This window comes from Myiozetetes cayanensis, unplaced genomic scaffold (assembly GCF_022539395.1).
Source record: "Myiozetetes cayanensis isolate MyiCay16 unplaced genomic scaffold, myiCay2020 scf3, whole genome shotgun sequence".
NCBI lineage: Eukaryota > Metazoa > Chordata > Aves > Passeriformes > Tyrannidae > Myiozetetes > Myiozetetes cayanensis.
This window is the reverse complement of record NW_026087521.1, coordinates 3,745,125-3,757,339: the sequence shown is the minus strand read 5'-3', so window position 1 is coordinate 3,757,339 and position 12,215 is coordinate 3,745,125. Positions and strand designations below refer to the sequence as shown.

The following is a 12,215-nucleotide window of genomic DNA, read 5'->3' as shown; positions in this document are numbered from 1 at the left end:
GCTGACTAATGGGGCTTCAGTTAACAGTTCAGATCCAGTTTGAATCAGGTCCCGCAGAGATTTCATGTGTTTATTTTACACCAGGTAAAAGGAAAATACTCAACTTTCAGTAAACACTTACTTGTAAGGTGGCAACTGGGATCCATCTCCGAGCCTGTTGATGCACCAGAGGTCTTTCCACTGAAGCGGCTCATAACAACTCATCTACAGAAACCAAGCACTGTGGCTCAGCTCTTCATCTGCAGCTTTACTAGGACAGCCCTGCTGCAGAAAGACAATCCTCCCTGCTCAGGAAAGATTTCAACAGCCCCCCCCTTCCTCCCCCTTCACAGCACTAGGGTTTTGCAGAGAATATTGAGCATGTGAAGTCATTTCATTTATGAGGCAATTTTAGGTCAAATATTTATTGTATTCTTTATAAAACAGTAAAAAAGAATCAGATCCACTGAGACAATCTTCCCAATTGAAGGCATTTAAATACATATTGCAAACCAATTCTTTTGAGTATTGTGCATATAAAAGTGTCACAGTTCATGTAGTAGATAATAAGTCTTTTTTTTTTTCTTTTCTTTTCTATAAAAAAGCAAACAAATCTTGATTTAATTCTCTAGCCCTGACCAAAAAAAGTCACACCCAGCTGGCCAGCCAGGAAAAGTACATACTCATACCCCAACCTCAACATGCCTGCGTGTGAACAGGTTAGGGTCACACAGGGAAAGCAGATACTGCTCAAGCCTGTACAGGATGCCCGGGTATCATCCCCAAAACAACTGCAGGACAGGTCTAGGTGAGGCAGGCAAAAGAATCTCTGCAGATCCATAGGGATCAACCAGCATTTCCCACCCTGCCCTTCCTTGGCCAGCCCAAGGATCACAGTGCTGCTCCTTCCTCCACCTCCCTTGTCCCCGGTGTTGTCAGATGACCACTTGATAGCTGGGCTGCTTCATCTTCTGGTTGGTTCCATGGAGCCCTGAAATGTCCTGGTCGCTTTCAGACTGATCAAAATCCATGTCTGGAGAGAGCAACACCTGGAAAGGAGAACAGACAGATGCTGATGGAACAAAAGTTCTCAGATCTTCTCAATGCTGCTTGCTCAAGGGATCAAGACCACCCTTGGAGGGGTCTGCTGCCAGATCCAGTCCTCTCTGGCAGATGGGTACAGTCTGGGGGTCATCCAGACCATCTTTCCAACAACAGCCAAAAAGATCTGGGCACAGACACCATGATGATGTGGTGTCCCAACTCCCTCCTCAAGAGCAGAACAGGCAGCTAGAGGCTCTGTTCCCTATGGGACAAGGACTCACACACAGACACGGATGTTCAGGCCAGGCTACAGCCTCAGTGGAGATGTAAAAAACCAAGGCCACATATTTTGTGAACAGCTGTACCACATGTAGACCTTTTCCCAGGCCCCCAGCTGCTTGTCATCTCCAGAGCTCAGCCAGAAGCGCAAGCAGAGCTACAGGGTTAGCTTCAGCCACAGCCAGCAAGCTTAGAAGTGATGTCCTAAGCCTGGCAGCACTTTATTTCTACCTGGCACAGAGGCTCCTGGCCCAGTCTGGACTGTGGGAGCCAAAACAGAGCACTGACACCTCTCACAGGTACCTCTCCAGGTAAGAAAGCTCAGTTTGCTGCAGGACCAGAAGGCTGCCCTTTGCCCCCAGGAACACCTCACTCTCAGGAGCCAATTCCACTCTTGAAGATATCACAGCCTGTTTTGAGCCACCAGCCCAGAGTGCCTGCATGATGCAGACGCAGCCATGTGCAGGCATCCTCCAGCCACATCATCTGGGAGAGGAGAAAAGCTGTATTTTGCTCAGGCAGTGGCTGCAGTGACTGCAGAAGAGCTGAAACCCAACACCAGCCAGCAGTTTGCATGGGCAACATTCATGGTTTGACTGACTGGAATCACTGAATCATCAAGGTTGAAAAAGACCTCCAAGAGTGAGTGCAACCCTCAGCCCAACACTGCCAAGTCTACCCCTAAACCATGGCCCTGAGCATCTCATCTACATGTTTTCTGAACACTTCCAGGGATGGTGATTCCACCACTTTCTTGGGCAGCCTGTTCCAGTGCCTGACCGTCCTTTCAGTAAAGAAATTTTCCCTAATATCCAATCTAAACCTCCTCTGGTGCAACTTAAGGCTGTTCCTTCTTGTCCTATTACTCGTTTCCAGGGATAAGAGACCGACTCCCACCCAGCTACAACCTCCTTTCAGGCAGCTGTAGAGAGGAATAAGGTCCCCCTGAGCCTCCTTTACTCCAGGCTGGAAACACTTCCAATTCCTTCAGCTTCTCCTCATCAGACTCGTGCTCCAGACCAGACTATTTGCTCAACCCCATCCTACCCCTTTCTCCTTTCCTCAAACACTCAAGTTTGGGCAAGAGAAGCCATCCTGTCACTACAAAGTCTACCTGCGCCTGACTGAACAGCCTTCCAGCTCAAAGGCACGAGGGATGGTAAATGGGCCTTCAGCCCAGTGCACACACACAGAACATCCCCAACAGCTCAAGCCAGTACCAGAATTCCCAGGGCAAAACCAGGAGCACGGGGGGAATTACTCTTATCTCTGTCTATCCCCATGCACAGCCGTGACTTCACGTGCCCTCCACTCGTTAGCACTCAGGCAGCACCACAGGGCCAGTCACCACAGCAACAAAACCCCTAAACAGGAAACACAAAACTCCAGTGAGTCAGTGACTTCAAAGGAGCAGAAGAGCCGCAGGGGAAGGTTTCCTGCTCCCCACCCTCACGCATACTCCAGCCCCTCCATCCCATGTTGTTGTCCTCACGGTCAGGCACTCAAAGGACAGCAGTAGATGGGATTAAGCTCTCTTGTTGTCCACCCGCCCCCTCCACGGGTCTCAAGGAATTTTTTTTTGATTGAAGACACACACTGGAAAGTGTCCATCTCTCTCACGTGAAGATTTCCTTTGTTTATTGCATTAATACTGTGGTGCGGTGGAACCTGAGAAAATGGGAGGGTAATTAGTCACACACAGCACTGTAGGCTCACTGAACTGACAGGCTGCAACAGGCTGGTCATGGGGCCTGATGAGCTGGTGATTTTGGGTGGGTTTCAGTGGAAACTCATATCCCTTTGCAGCTAAGCATGGATGGAGATGGAGCAGGCGCTGAGTGTTGTGCATTCAGACCTCTTGGGGCTGCTACCTGCCCACCATACACTTGCAGGAAGCTGCACAAGCCAACAGTCCCCAGTAACCTTTCCACAATTCCCTGGGAAAGCATCGTGACAAGATGGCACCTCATCGCTGTGACAGTCATGGGACATCCCCTCAGATGTAATTTTCAAGCCTAAATCCAATTTGGGAGTTTTCAGCACAACTTGGACAAGGCTCTTCCCTTGCAGATGTGTCCAGGTCAGGATCACAGCAGGTCGGTGGCAACAGCTGGGAATGGGCTGTGGTGTCCCAGTCCTGGGGACAATGTGCTGCTGTCTCACTCAGCAGTCCCCAAAGACCTCCCACATTTCTCCCCACACCAGGCAGCCAGCAGCTCCCAAAACCTGGGTCACACTACTGAAACAGGGCTGCCCACACACGCTGCCAACCCCTCCTGGCCAGGAGAAGATGCTGCCCACTGGTTCAGTACTGCATACCAGTATGCTACTGGTTTAGAACTCCATCCTTTTGGATAACCAAACCACCTTAGTGGCAGAGGAAGAGACTTCACAGACACAGGAACTGTGGCACAGGCTGTAAAACAAAGCAGCTCTGGGGCCACTTCCCCACTAACCACAGAAACCTGTTTGCCAAAAGCTCCACCAGCCTGGTGTAGAATCACAGAACCATCAGGGTTGGAAAAGACCCAACCATTAACGCAGCACTGCCAAGTCTACCACCAAACCATATCCTCAAGTGCCACATTCACCAGCCTTTTGAACACCCACAGAGATGGTGATTCCACCACTTCCCTGGGCAGTCTATTCCAATGCCAAGAGGTAGGAACCATCCATCCCACCATCCTCCTTAGAGGATCTGAGCTTAGATGAGCTGCTATGACTCAGCAGGATTGGCAGGTGGGATGGTTTCCTTCCAGAGGCACCTCCATGCCCACCTTTATTTATCTTCCCTGTAAGGACCAGGCATCTGAGTTCACCACAAGTTTTAACTGGTAAAAAAATCAGCTCAGCTGAGCAACACCCAAATCAAACTTGCTCTTGGAATATTCTTCAATACTTATAAGCCAGCAGCATTGTATTGGCATTTATCAGCATCTTCAGTCTAGTGAATACCAAAAGTCACAGCTCCTGTGAAGGGAATTAGGACAGGTGCTGAACTCCATGCTGACCAAAGGCAGGTCCCCATGTATTAGTAATGCCTTTCCTCCCAAACTTAAAAGTGTTAGACTTTTGCTTTAAGGCTTGTCTCTGAAAATACAAGCCTTCAGGAAAGGAACAGAAACTCATCCACCTCCCTTGGGGAAAAAAAACCACACCAACAACAAAAAAAAAAAAAACAAACTCAAAAAAGATCAAATAAAGCATTATTAAAACTGACTTGTTTTCCTGAGTGGAGGAAACAAAGAAATCACTGATAAGATCTAAAGTTTATTGGGACTTGCAAGGGCAAGGGAAAAGAGACTTGGGTCAAGGGCAGGACACGTACAAAGCAGAAACAAGGGCCTTGCAGATGAATGCATTTCCTCAGCCTGAACAGCACTGGATGCAGACTGGCACTCAAGAAAGATATTTTTCTATCCCACAAGAGGGCAAAAAAAGGACTCCATGAACATTTGCAAGGCAGGGCAAAAGTCTGAAACAACGTAAAGCTTAAGACTGACATGGAAGGAAGAAAGGAAGGATGAAACTTTTCCAACTATAGGAGAGAATTTGTCCCTTTCAGGGTTTCAGTGCAAAAAAAGCTCAGCTTTTGCTCCATTATAAGCCAGAGCCCACCCTCTGGCTCACCAGAGCAGCCTTAAAGCCCAGCAGAGGCTGCCACTTCTTTGGTCAGCTCTGCAGCCACAGTCAGTAAGGGACACCAGAGGTGGGATTGCTGGTTGGTGGGTTTCTTCTTGTCACCCAGCTGGTCAACCAAGCCCAGGACGAAGCTGAGTGTTCCTGCTATCCCTACAGAAAATACTGAGCACGGGTTTTGAACAGGTTAACTTCAGCCCCCACTTTCCATTCTCCTTCCTATCTCCCCACCCCTCCTTTTCCAAACACAAACTGCTGGTTCGAGTGAAAATAATGGCACTCTGTTGGTGAGACAGGCAGAGGGTTGAAATTCAAGCCTGCAGCGTGATGGGGAGCTGGTGGCGCCTGCTGAGAGACAGCTCTGATGAACCCTGATAAACCACGGGACACACGACCCTCAGCCAGCCCTGCCCCACACACAGACACTCCTCAGCCCACCTTTCTCCTCTCCCTGCTGCCCAGTGGAGGAGGAATTCCCCCACTGAAACAGGTTATTAGCAAGGACAAGCCCAGCAAACGCTCATTTTCTGCTTTCAAGCCTAAATTCCAGTCGATCCAGGTGCAGGGCTCAGCCAGCCAACATGATCTTTAATTCACAGCTTAAGAAGCTGAGACATGAAGCACGAGTCTGTGGCTATACCTCGAGGCCCAGTGCCAAGAAAGAGTTGGAAAACAGGTCACCCACTGCTGTATTTCTTCACTAACTTCCTCTTCTTCCCAAACTGTTTGTCGGGCCAGAGGCACAGAACATGCCTGAGCAGAGAGGAAGCAATCCCTGCAGACTGCCCCAGGTAAAAAACAGTCCCCCTGGTAGCTCCACTGCAGTGACAGATCAGAGGCTTTCAGGATGGACAAAGAACCTGGACACTGAAGATCTCAGCAAAAACTTGTCTGAGAAAAGTAGTCAAGTACTCAGAAGATGGGACAAGCCTTTGAAAGAGGGTCAGAATTGTTTCTGTCAACTTGAAACAACCTGTCTCGACTGAGCTGCCAGAAGAGTCATTCCTAACTTCTGGAAATAAACAGGATCTCCCCTAAGGTTATCCAAAACTGAGCTAGAGGTCACGAAACACTTGCTCCCTGCTCGAGTGGAACAAGGCAGAGGTCCAGCTCCATTTCCATGAAGGACCAGTAACTGCAACACCCTCTGTGTATCCACAGCAGCCACTACATGGCACTGAATGCAGCAAGTTTAGGTTCAAAAGGCAGGAAAGGAGGTTGATGTCTGAACTAGACATGTCACCTCCTTACCTTTCCTTCTGAGCTGGTGTGATTTTAACTGACCTTAAACCTTCAGGAACACAGCAGCACATCCAGGCAGCACAGCAGGTCTTTACCACCAGTGACCTCGCCAGGCTGTAACTGTTTATCCGGAGGCAGGGCCAGGAGAAGTGACTCACTTCTCTCAACAGCTGCTCACATCTGCCTGCCCTCCCTGCCAGAGGGAAGATATTCCTCTGACACTGCATCCTCACGAGCAGTGGCCACTTCCCCACTACACCCTTGGGACAGAGAAGCCTTGGCTGCTGTGCAGGCTGCCCAGCACGCTGTGAAAACATTATTACCTCTGTGTGCACTGCAGTGTCACCAGTAATTGCCCATCCCACCCATCTACTCTTTATGAAAGAGCTCTCAGAGAGCAAGAGCTATTTCTGTTCATCCTAAATTCCTCTGCAGAAGCTACTCCAGGAGCCAGTCCGAGATTGCCAGGAATTATCTTATCTCCGTAAGTCTCGCCAGTGAGCTGCAGGATATCAGGAGTCATACAGAGAACACACTGAAACCAAGTCTGGGTGCCAGGGGAAGGAAGGGAATTCATCCCAAGGACTAACACATTAAGCAGCAGACACCACCTACCCACCAAACCACTCATCATTAACAAGAGCAAAGTCTGCTGGAACTGCAGCATTTCCTCCCCCACCATAACTCCAAAGTGTCAAGCTCAGACTACACAAAATACAGCTTCCTCCAGCTAATGGACCACCATCTGGCTGAAAAAAAAAACAAATAACCAGATGCTGTCAAAAATAGGATTCCCAGCTAGGCCTTGTCCTCTTAAAAAAAAAAAGAAAAATAGAAAGGATGCTATCAATTACAGTGAGGAAAGCAAGCCCTTCTTAGCCACGATTAATTACAACTAAATATGGGAAAGTTGGGAGTGACAGGGCAGACCAGTTTCAGTCTGCCCACACAGGTCAGTGTAAGAGTCAGCTCATTCCCCCTCCCCAAGACAATCATCATTCAGGGCAGTATTTCAGCAAAACTTCATGGGCTGTGACATTGCTGACCGTTGGGCAGAGTTAGTTTGACTTCACAGGGTCATCACCCCCATTCATGAAGCACCACCCCAGGTCTGGAGAACATGAGGGTACGTTGTACTGTCTCTGTAAAGCACACAGACCATCCCACAAGTTCACAGTTTGGTCTCAAACACAGGTTTGTAGCCTTGGTCTTACCTGGGATTCCTCTGTCCTCCTAACCCGAGGAGTTTCTATGGATCCATTGATGTCTAGGGTGTCCTTCTGCTTATGCTTCCTCATGATCAAGCTGTCCACAACCCAGAACATAATGGCCTTGGGGAGAAAGAAGTTACATGAATAGGTTGCAAAGACCAAAATACAAAGTCACTCAGTCACAGATATTTCTTCTCCTTTTGGTTTCTCCAGATGTCCAGCCTTGATCAACCTCATAGCTAAATCAACACTGCATCAATTGGGTCCATGGGGGTTGGATGAGTTAAATTCCTGAGGTCCCTTCTCATACAAGTCCTGTTGATTCCACAGTTGTTGAAGACCCAGAGGAAAAAAAGACCACAATAGGCCAAGTTTCCACCAGAAAATAACCACTAAACCAAGCTTCATTCAAGGTTCATCTGCCTGCACCAGTTCCCTTGCCAGTTTTTTGAGGACCAGAATCTACCTTCAAATCAGGAAATGCAGCCTGGAGTGCTGGAAAGACGCTGGAAACCCCAACTTTTTCAATGCTGCATCCATTCCAATGTTCATGATATGAACTCAAGAGTTTGATGCACTACTTGTCCAGAGAGCATCTGAGTGTTAATAACTTGTTCTCACTTCCCATCTTAGCAGGAACTGAGTCCAACATCAATGATTACCATGAAAAAGTTGAGCTTTCAAGAGGTTTTGCCAGACTAGTTCTGAGAAGAGCAAAAGTTCTGTGTAACCTGAACACCTTGCCTTGCTGTAACATGAGCTGAAGTCCAGCCAAGTGGTTGGATTGGCAGATTACCAAGGTCACAAGGAGCTCAAAGGGTTTGGGGGCATCCCTCTGCCTGTAGTTTGCTGCTGAGATGAACCTTCAGCTAACAAACCCCAGCTTTATTCCAAGAGGTGAAGAATCAGCCACCCAAGCAGGTTGGACAGATGGACAGAAATTAAGAACAGAGAGCATGGCAGGGCAGTAGTGACAAATTTGTGACAGATATACTGGTTTCCACTTCCTCCACCCTGTCCCAGCCCCTTCAAGGCTGTCCCCAAGCCAGTCCCTGTGCACACTCCCCTGGGGGTGGGCCCTGATTTCCAAATCCAGCCCACCCAGCACTTGCAGGGGCACCACTTACATTGACTATGAAAGGCACAACAAGCATCACCAGGACGAGCTCCAGCTGGGGGTTTGGGATGTAACCCAGGAGGATCTGCTGAAGCTGCAGAAGAGAAGACATTTAGAAGCATTATTTGAACATTATATTGACTGACTTCTTCCACCAACAGTCTCCCAGCCAGGGCTCTGCAACCTTAGCTTCAGGGCTGCTCTTAGAAAGATTCCATGGGATATTCCCTTAGCCCAGCTGCCAAACACGTGATTTTGTACAGAATTAAGTACTGTGAGTCTTTCAGTGTAACTATCCATGACAACTGGTGGGACTTCCCTTGGCTCTTTGGAGCCTAGCTGCAGAACAAGGACACCAGCCATGTAAGATAATCACAGAGAGGATTCCAGCAGCATCTCTGGATCCAGCAGTGTGTGCTACTGAGCATGTTCACATCCAAGTGTGAGCACTGCAGGCTACTGGGTTTGAAGGACAAGCCCTGAACTGGAACAGATAAGTGTTCCCACTTTGCTGTAACTCTGCAGTGAAGTCACATCAGCCTGTGAGGTAGCAGGCACTGTGGGTAAGTGCACTCCAAACTGGGGTTACCCATTGACTCCCAGAATTGGGTTTTACACCCATCACACCTACTTGCCACAGGCTATAATTTTTTTAGAAGAGAAACTCGAGATCAACACAGTTACCATTGCATCAGCTACCATATGGAAGTAGCTGAGGAGAGGAGCACAGCATGTTACTTGGGAGACTTCTTTACAAATCAGTCTTTAAGAGTCCCCTTAGTTTAGGCACAGGATCACGAAACACCAACATGGACTGACTTGACAGGATAGTGTAGAAATCCTCTGGCAGAACTGAAGTAGCTCAGCTGCCAGCCCAGCCCACTCCATCTTTCCAAGAACGGGAAAGAAAATTAAAGCATCGTCTTATTCTACAAGCTTTTGACTAGCAAGAGAATTTACCAAAAGCCAAACCATTATGAAAGTCATGTTTCCCAAAACTTAAGCAATAGCTAATTATTACAGAGGGTTGTCAACAAGTCCTAAGGATTAAAGGCCTATGATAATGGGAATCAGGCAAAGCTGACAAGAAGCAAACCACAACAGCTGTGGCTAGAAAAATACAGCTTACCTTTGTCCAACCAGGGATAAGCAGGACAAGGCTAATCACAGTCTTCTCAAAAACCATTATCAGCAAGTAGAGGATACACTGGCCAATCCAGGCAGCAGCTTGTGGAGGGTCACCTGCAAAAACAACACATTAAATCTGGATCAGAGGGCAGGAAGAGATAGCCTTGTAGAAAAAGTTGCCTCATCCTTGACACCTGAGCTGATTTTAGGGACAGGGAAGTGCTTCCATACTGCAAGTTTCGCAGGAAGACAAATAGTTAATACCAAATTTAAAATCAATGGAGAGAATTTCTACCTATAGTTGTAGGAGCCTGGGGTAGAAGGGTTTGGTGTCCCTGCTGGGTGTACAAGCCACTACTCCACTGAAGACCAAAACATACCAAGATACAAGTTCAAATCTTTCTAGTTGTTGGGGAAAAAAATGTAAATCTGATTTGTATTAGAGAAAATTTAGCAAACTTGAATATAAGCAAGAGATGTCTCCGTCACAAGACACAGCATGTACCAATACCACCACTAGCCTTCTGTTCTAGAAGGTGGTTCTCTTTTTCTACCCCTTTTAGGGCTGATTCAGAAATGGAGATGACAACTAACCAGACCTCTGGTTAGTCTGAAGGGCAAGCAAGTATCAGTCATGCCTCAAAAGGCCTCACCTACATAACTAGAAGATGCTAATACTACTTATATTTGTCTCCTGTCTTGCTTTCCCTTCCACCAACCTGCCTCTGAAATCCACCAAGAGGAGAAAACCACCACCAAAAACCTTGCTTTGCATCTCCTCTCCCATTACCTGTCCTTCCCAGATCAATGGCTTTGCTGGAGCAAGAGTTATACACATATCCTAAAAGACCTGTTTCTGTAAAAGGGGAGAGACACAGCTCTGGCTCTGCCTTAAAACCTGAAATTCCCTGTGTTTATCCAGAAAGTGCACTACTGGCAGACCTCCTGGACTCTGAAGGGTCACACTGTGGCCCTTCCATAAGTGCTTAATGGGAAAGCCATTCCTGGTAACTCTAAGACAACTGAATCAACTTTTATGTACCTTGATTTGGATAAAAAAATATTATCTCCTTGGAGATGCATGTTTTTTCCTCTCCTTCAGCCACTGATGGGCATTCTCAATATTCTCCCCATGGCGTTTAGCTGGGTGGATACAGGGATTTGAGGGGAGGAAGACCTGTTTTGCATCTCCTCAAAGCACAGGCCACCTAAATCCTTTATACAGGGAAAGCCTGAAAGCTCAGAAACCTCAGCATCCTATTCAAATTGTTCTTTAGAAGCACAGGTTGCCTTGGGGCATTAGTAATTTGCTTTGTCCCCTTTCCTTGCTACCCTTTCACAAGGAACAAAGATTTCATTTATCTTCATATCAACAAGTCTAGAATAAAGTCCACACAGTTGGGTCCTCCTGACCCTTCTCTCACCCTTCCAGTGGATAAGAACCACATGGGAGTAGCTCACAAAATCCTGCAGTATTTTGACCAGAATGGCAGATTGATAAACCCTTCGGAATTAAAGCTAATCCCAACAGCAATCCCCAAGACAAGACATTACTGGACTGAACTCTCCCTCTCCACAAGGACCAGTCAGTAACCTGCACATTCCTCTATAAAATAAAGTAAAAATCAAATAAATCATTAAAGACATCACCTGCAGTTTGCTCCCTGCCAAGCCTTACCCGCAGAGTTGCCAGGAATAGTTTGAAAATTTCAGCTCACCATTTTCACTACAAGAAGCATAACTTTTCAGTCCTGAACAGAATTATTTTATTTTGCTGATGAAGTGAAGGGCTGGTTATGTGATACTGTCTGAGCAAGAGACAGGGGCTCCATCGCCCCAGGTTTGAAAGCAACTCACTCAAAAAGAATCAATGCTAATTAAATATGAATGTTTCCAGTGGGGCACTCACCAAGGAATAATAAGGAAAAGCATATTTGTGTTTATAACAACAATAATGGTGCCGTATCTATTACATGTGCTTGCTTCAGCTCCCTCTAAGAGCCCTGCCAGCAGCTTATCACCTTCCCAGGCTCCTCAGAATATCTCAGGTCTGCAAAACTGAGCCACAGTATCTGCCTTAGGAAACCTGCAGCATTTCCTCTTACCACTTAAAAAAATACAGATAACCCCTGGCAACGCTTGTTTCCAGCACAATCAGGATGGAATTTGGAATTCCATCTGCTCAGAGGAACCTGTGCAGTTGGCACCGAGATGCCAACGCTCGACGTGGTGAGATGGCAGCGGGCTGGGAGCTCTGCCCCAACTTTTCTCAGCACAATTCTCTTGAGATGGGGCAGGGGAAGACCACACCAGCACTTTGCATTTATCCACACCACTATGCAAGCCTCTGGCTGTAAAAACCAGCAGCACACATCAGGATTTAGCAAGAGCTGGCATCCAACCAAGCCCCAGCTCTGTGGGGATCCGCTTCCCAGCAAGTGCAAAACAGGTTTACATGTATATTTGTCCTTTTTTTTTGTCATTTGTTAGCAATGTAGCAAAATACCTGCCTTGTTGCAAAGTTACAGCCAGAAAGCAGAGGCCTCCAGGTAGCGCCTCCACGCCAGAGATCTCCA

General features: G+C 47.4%; 1 protein-coding gene across 1 annotated transcript in view; it reads right to left on the bottom strand.

Moving 5' to 3' along the window:
* Positions 1-238: 238 nt before the first annotated feature.
* LOC126644636 (store-operated calcium entry regulator STIMATE-like) overlaps positions 239-12,215 on the bottom strand; it is a 32,807-nt gene continuing 20,830 nt past the window's right edge. The window contains exons 5-8 of the mRNA XM_050324197.1: positions 9,641-9,753; positions 8,522-8,605; positions 7,398-7,514; positions 239-1,028 (exon numbers count right to left, since the gene is read on the bottom strand). Of these exons, the coding sequence (XP_050180154.1) occupies positions 915-1,028; positions 7,398-7,514; positions 8,522-8,605; positions 9,641-9,753 (428 nt within the window). The 3' untranslated portion in view covers positions 239-914. The remainder of the gene's footprint in view (positions 1,029-7,397; positions 7,515-8,521; positions 8,606-9,640; positions 9,754-12,215) is intronic.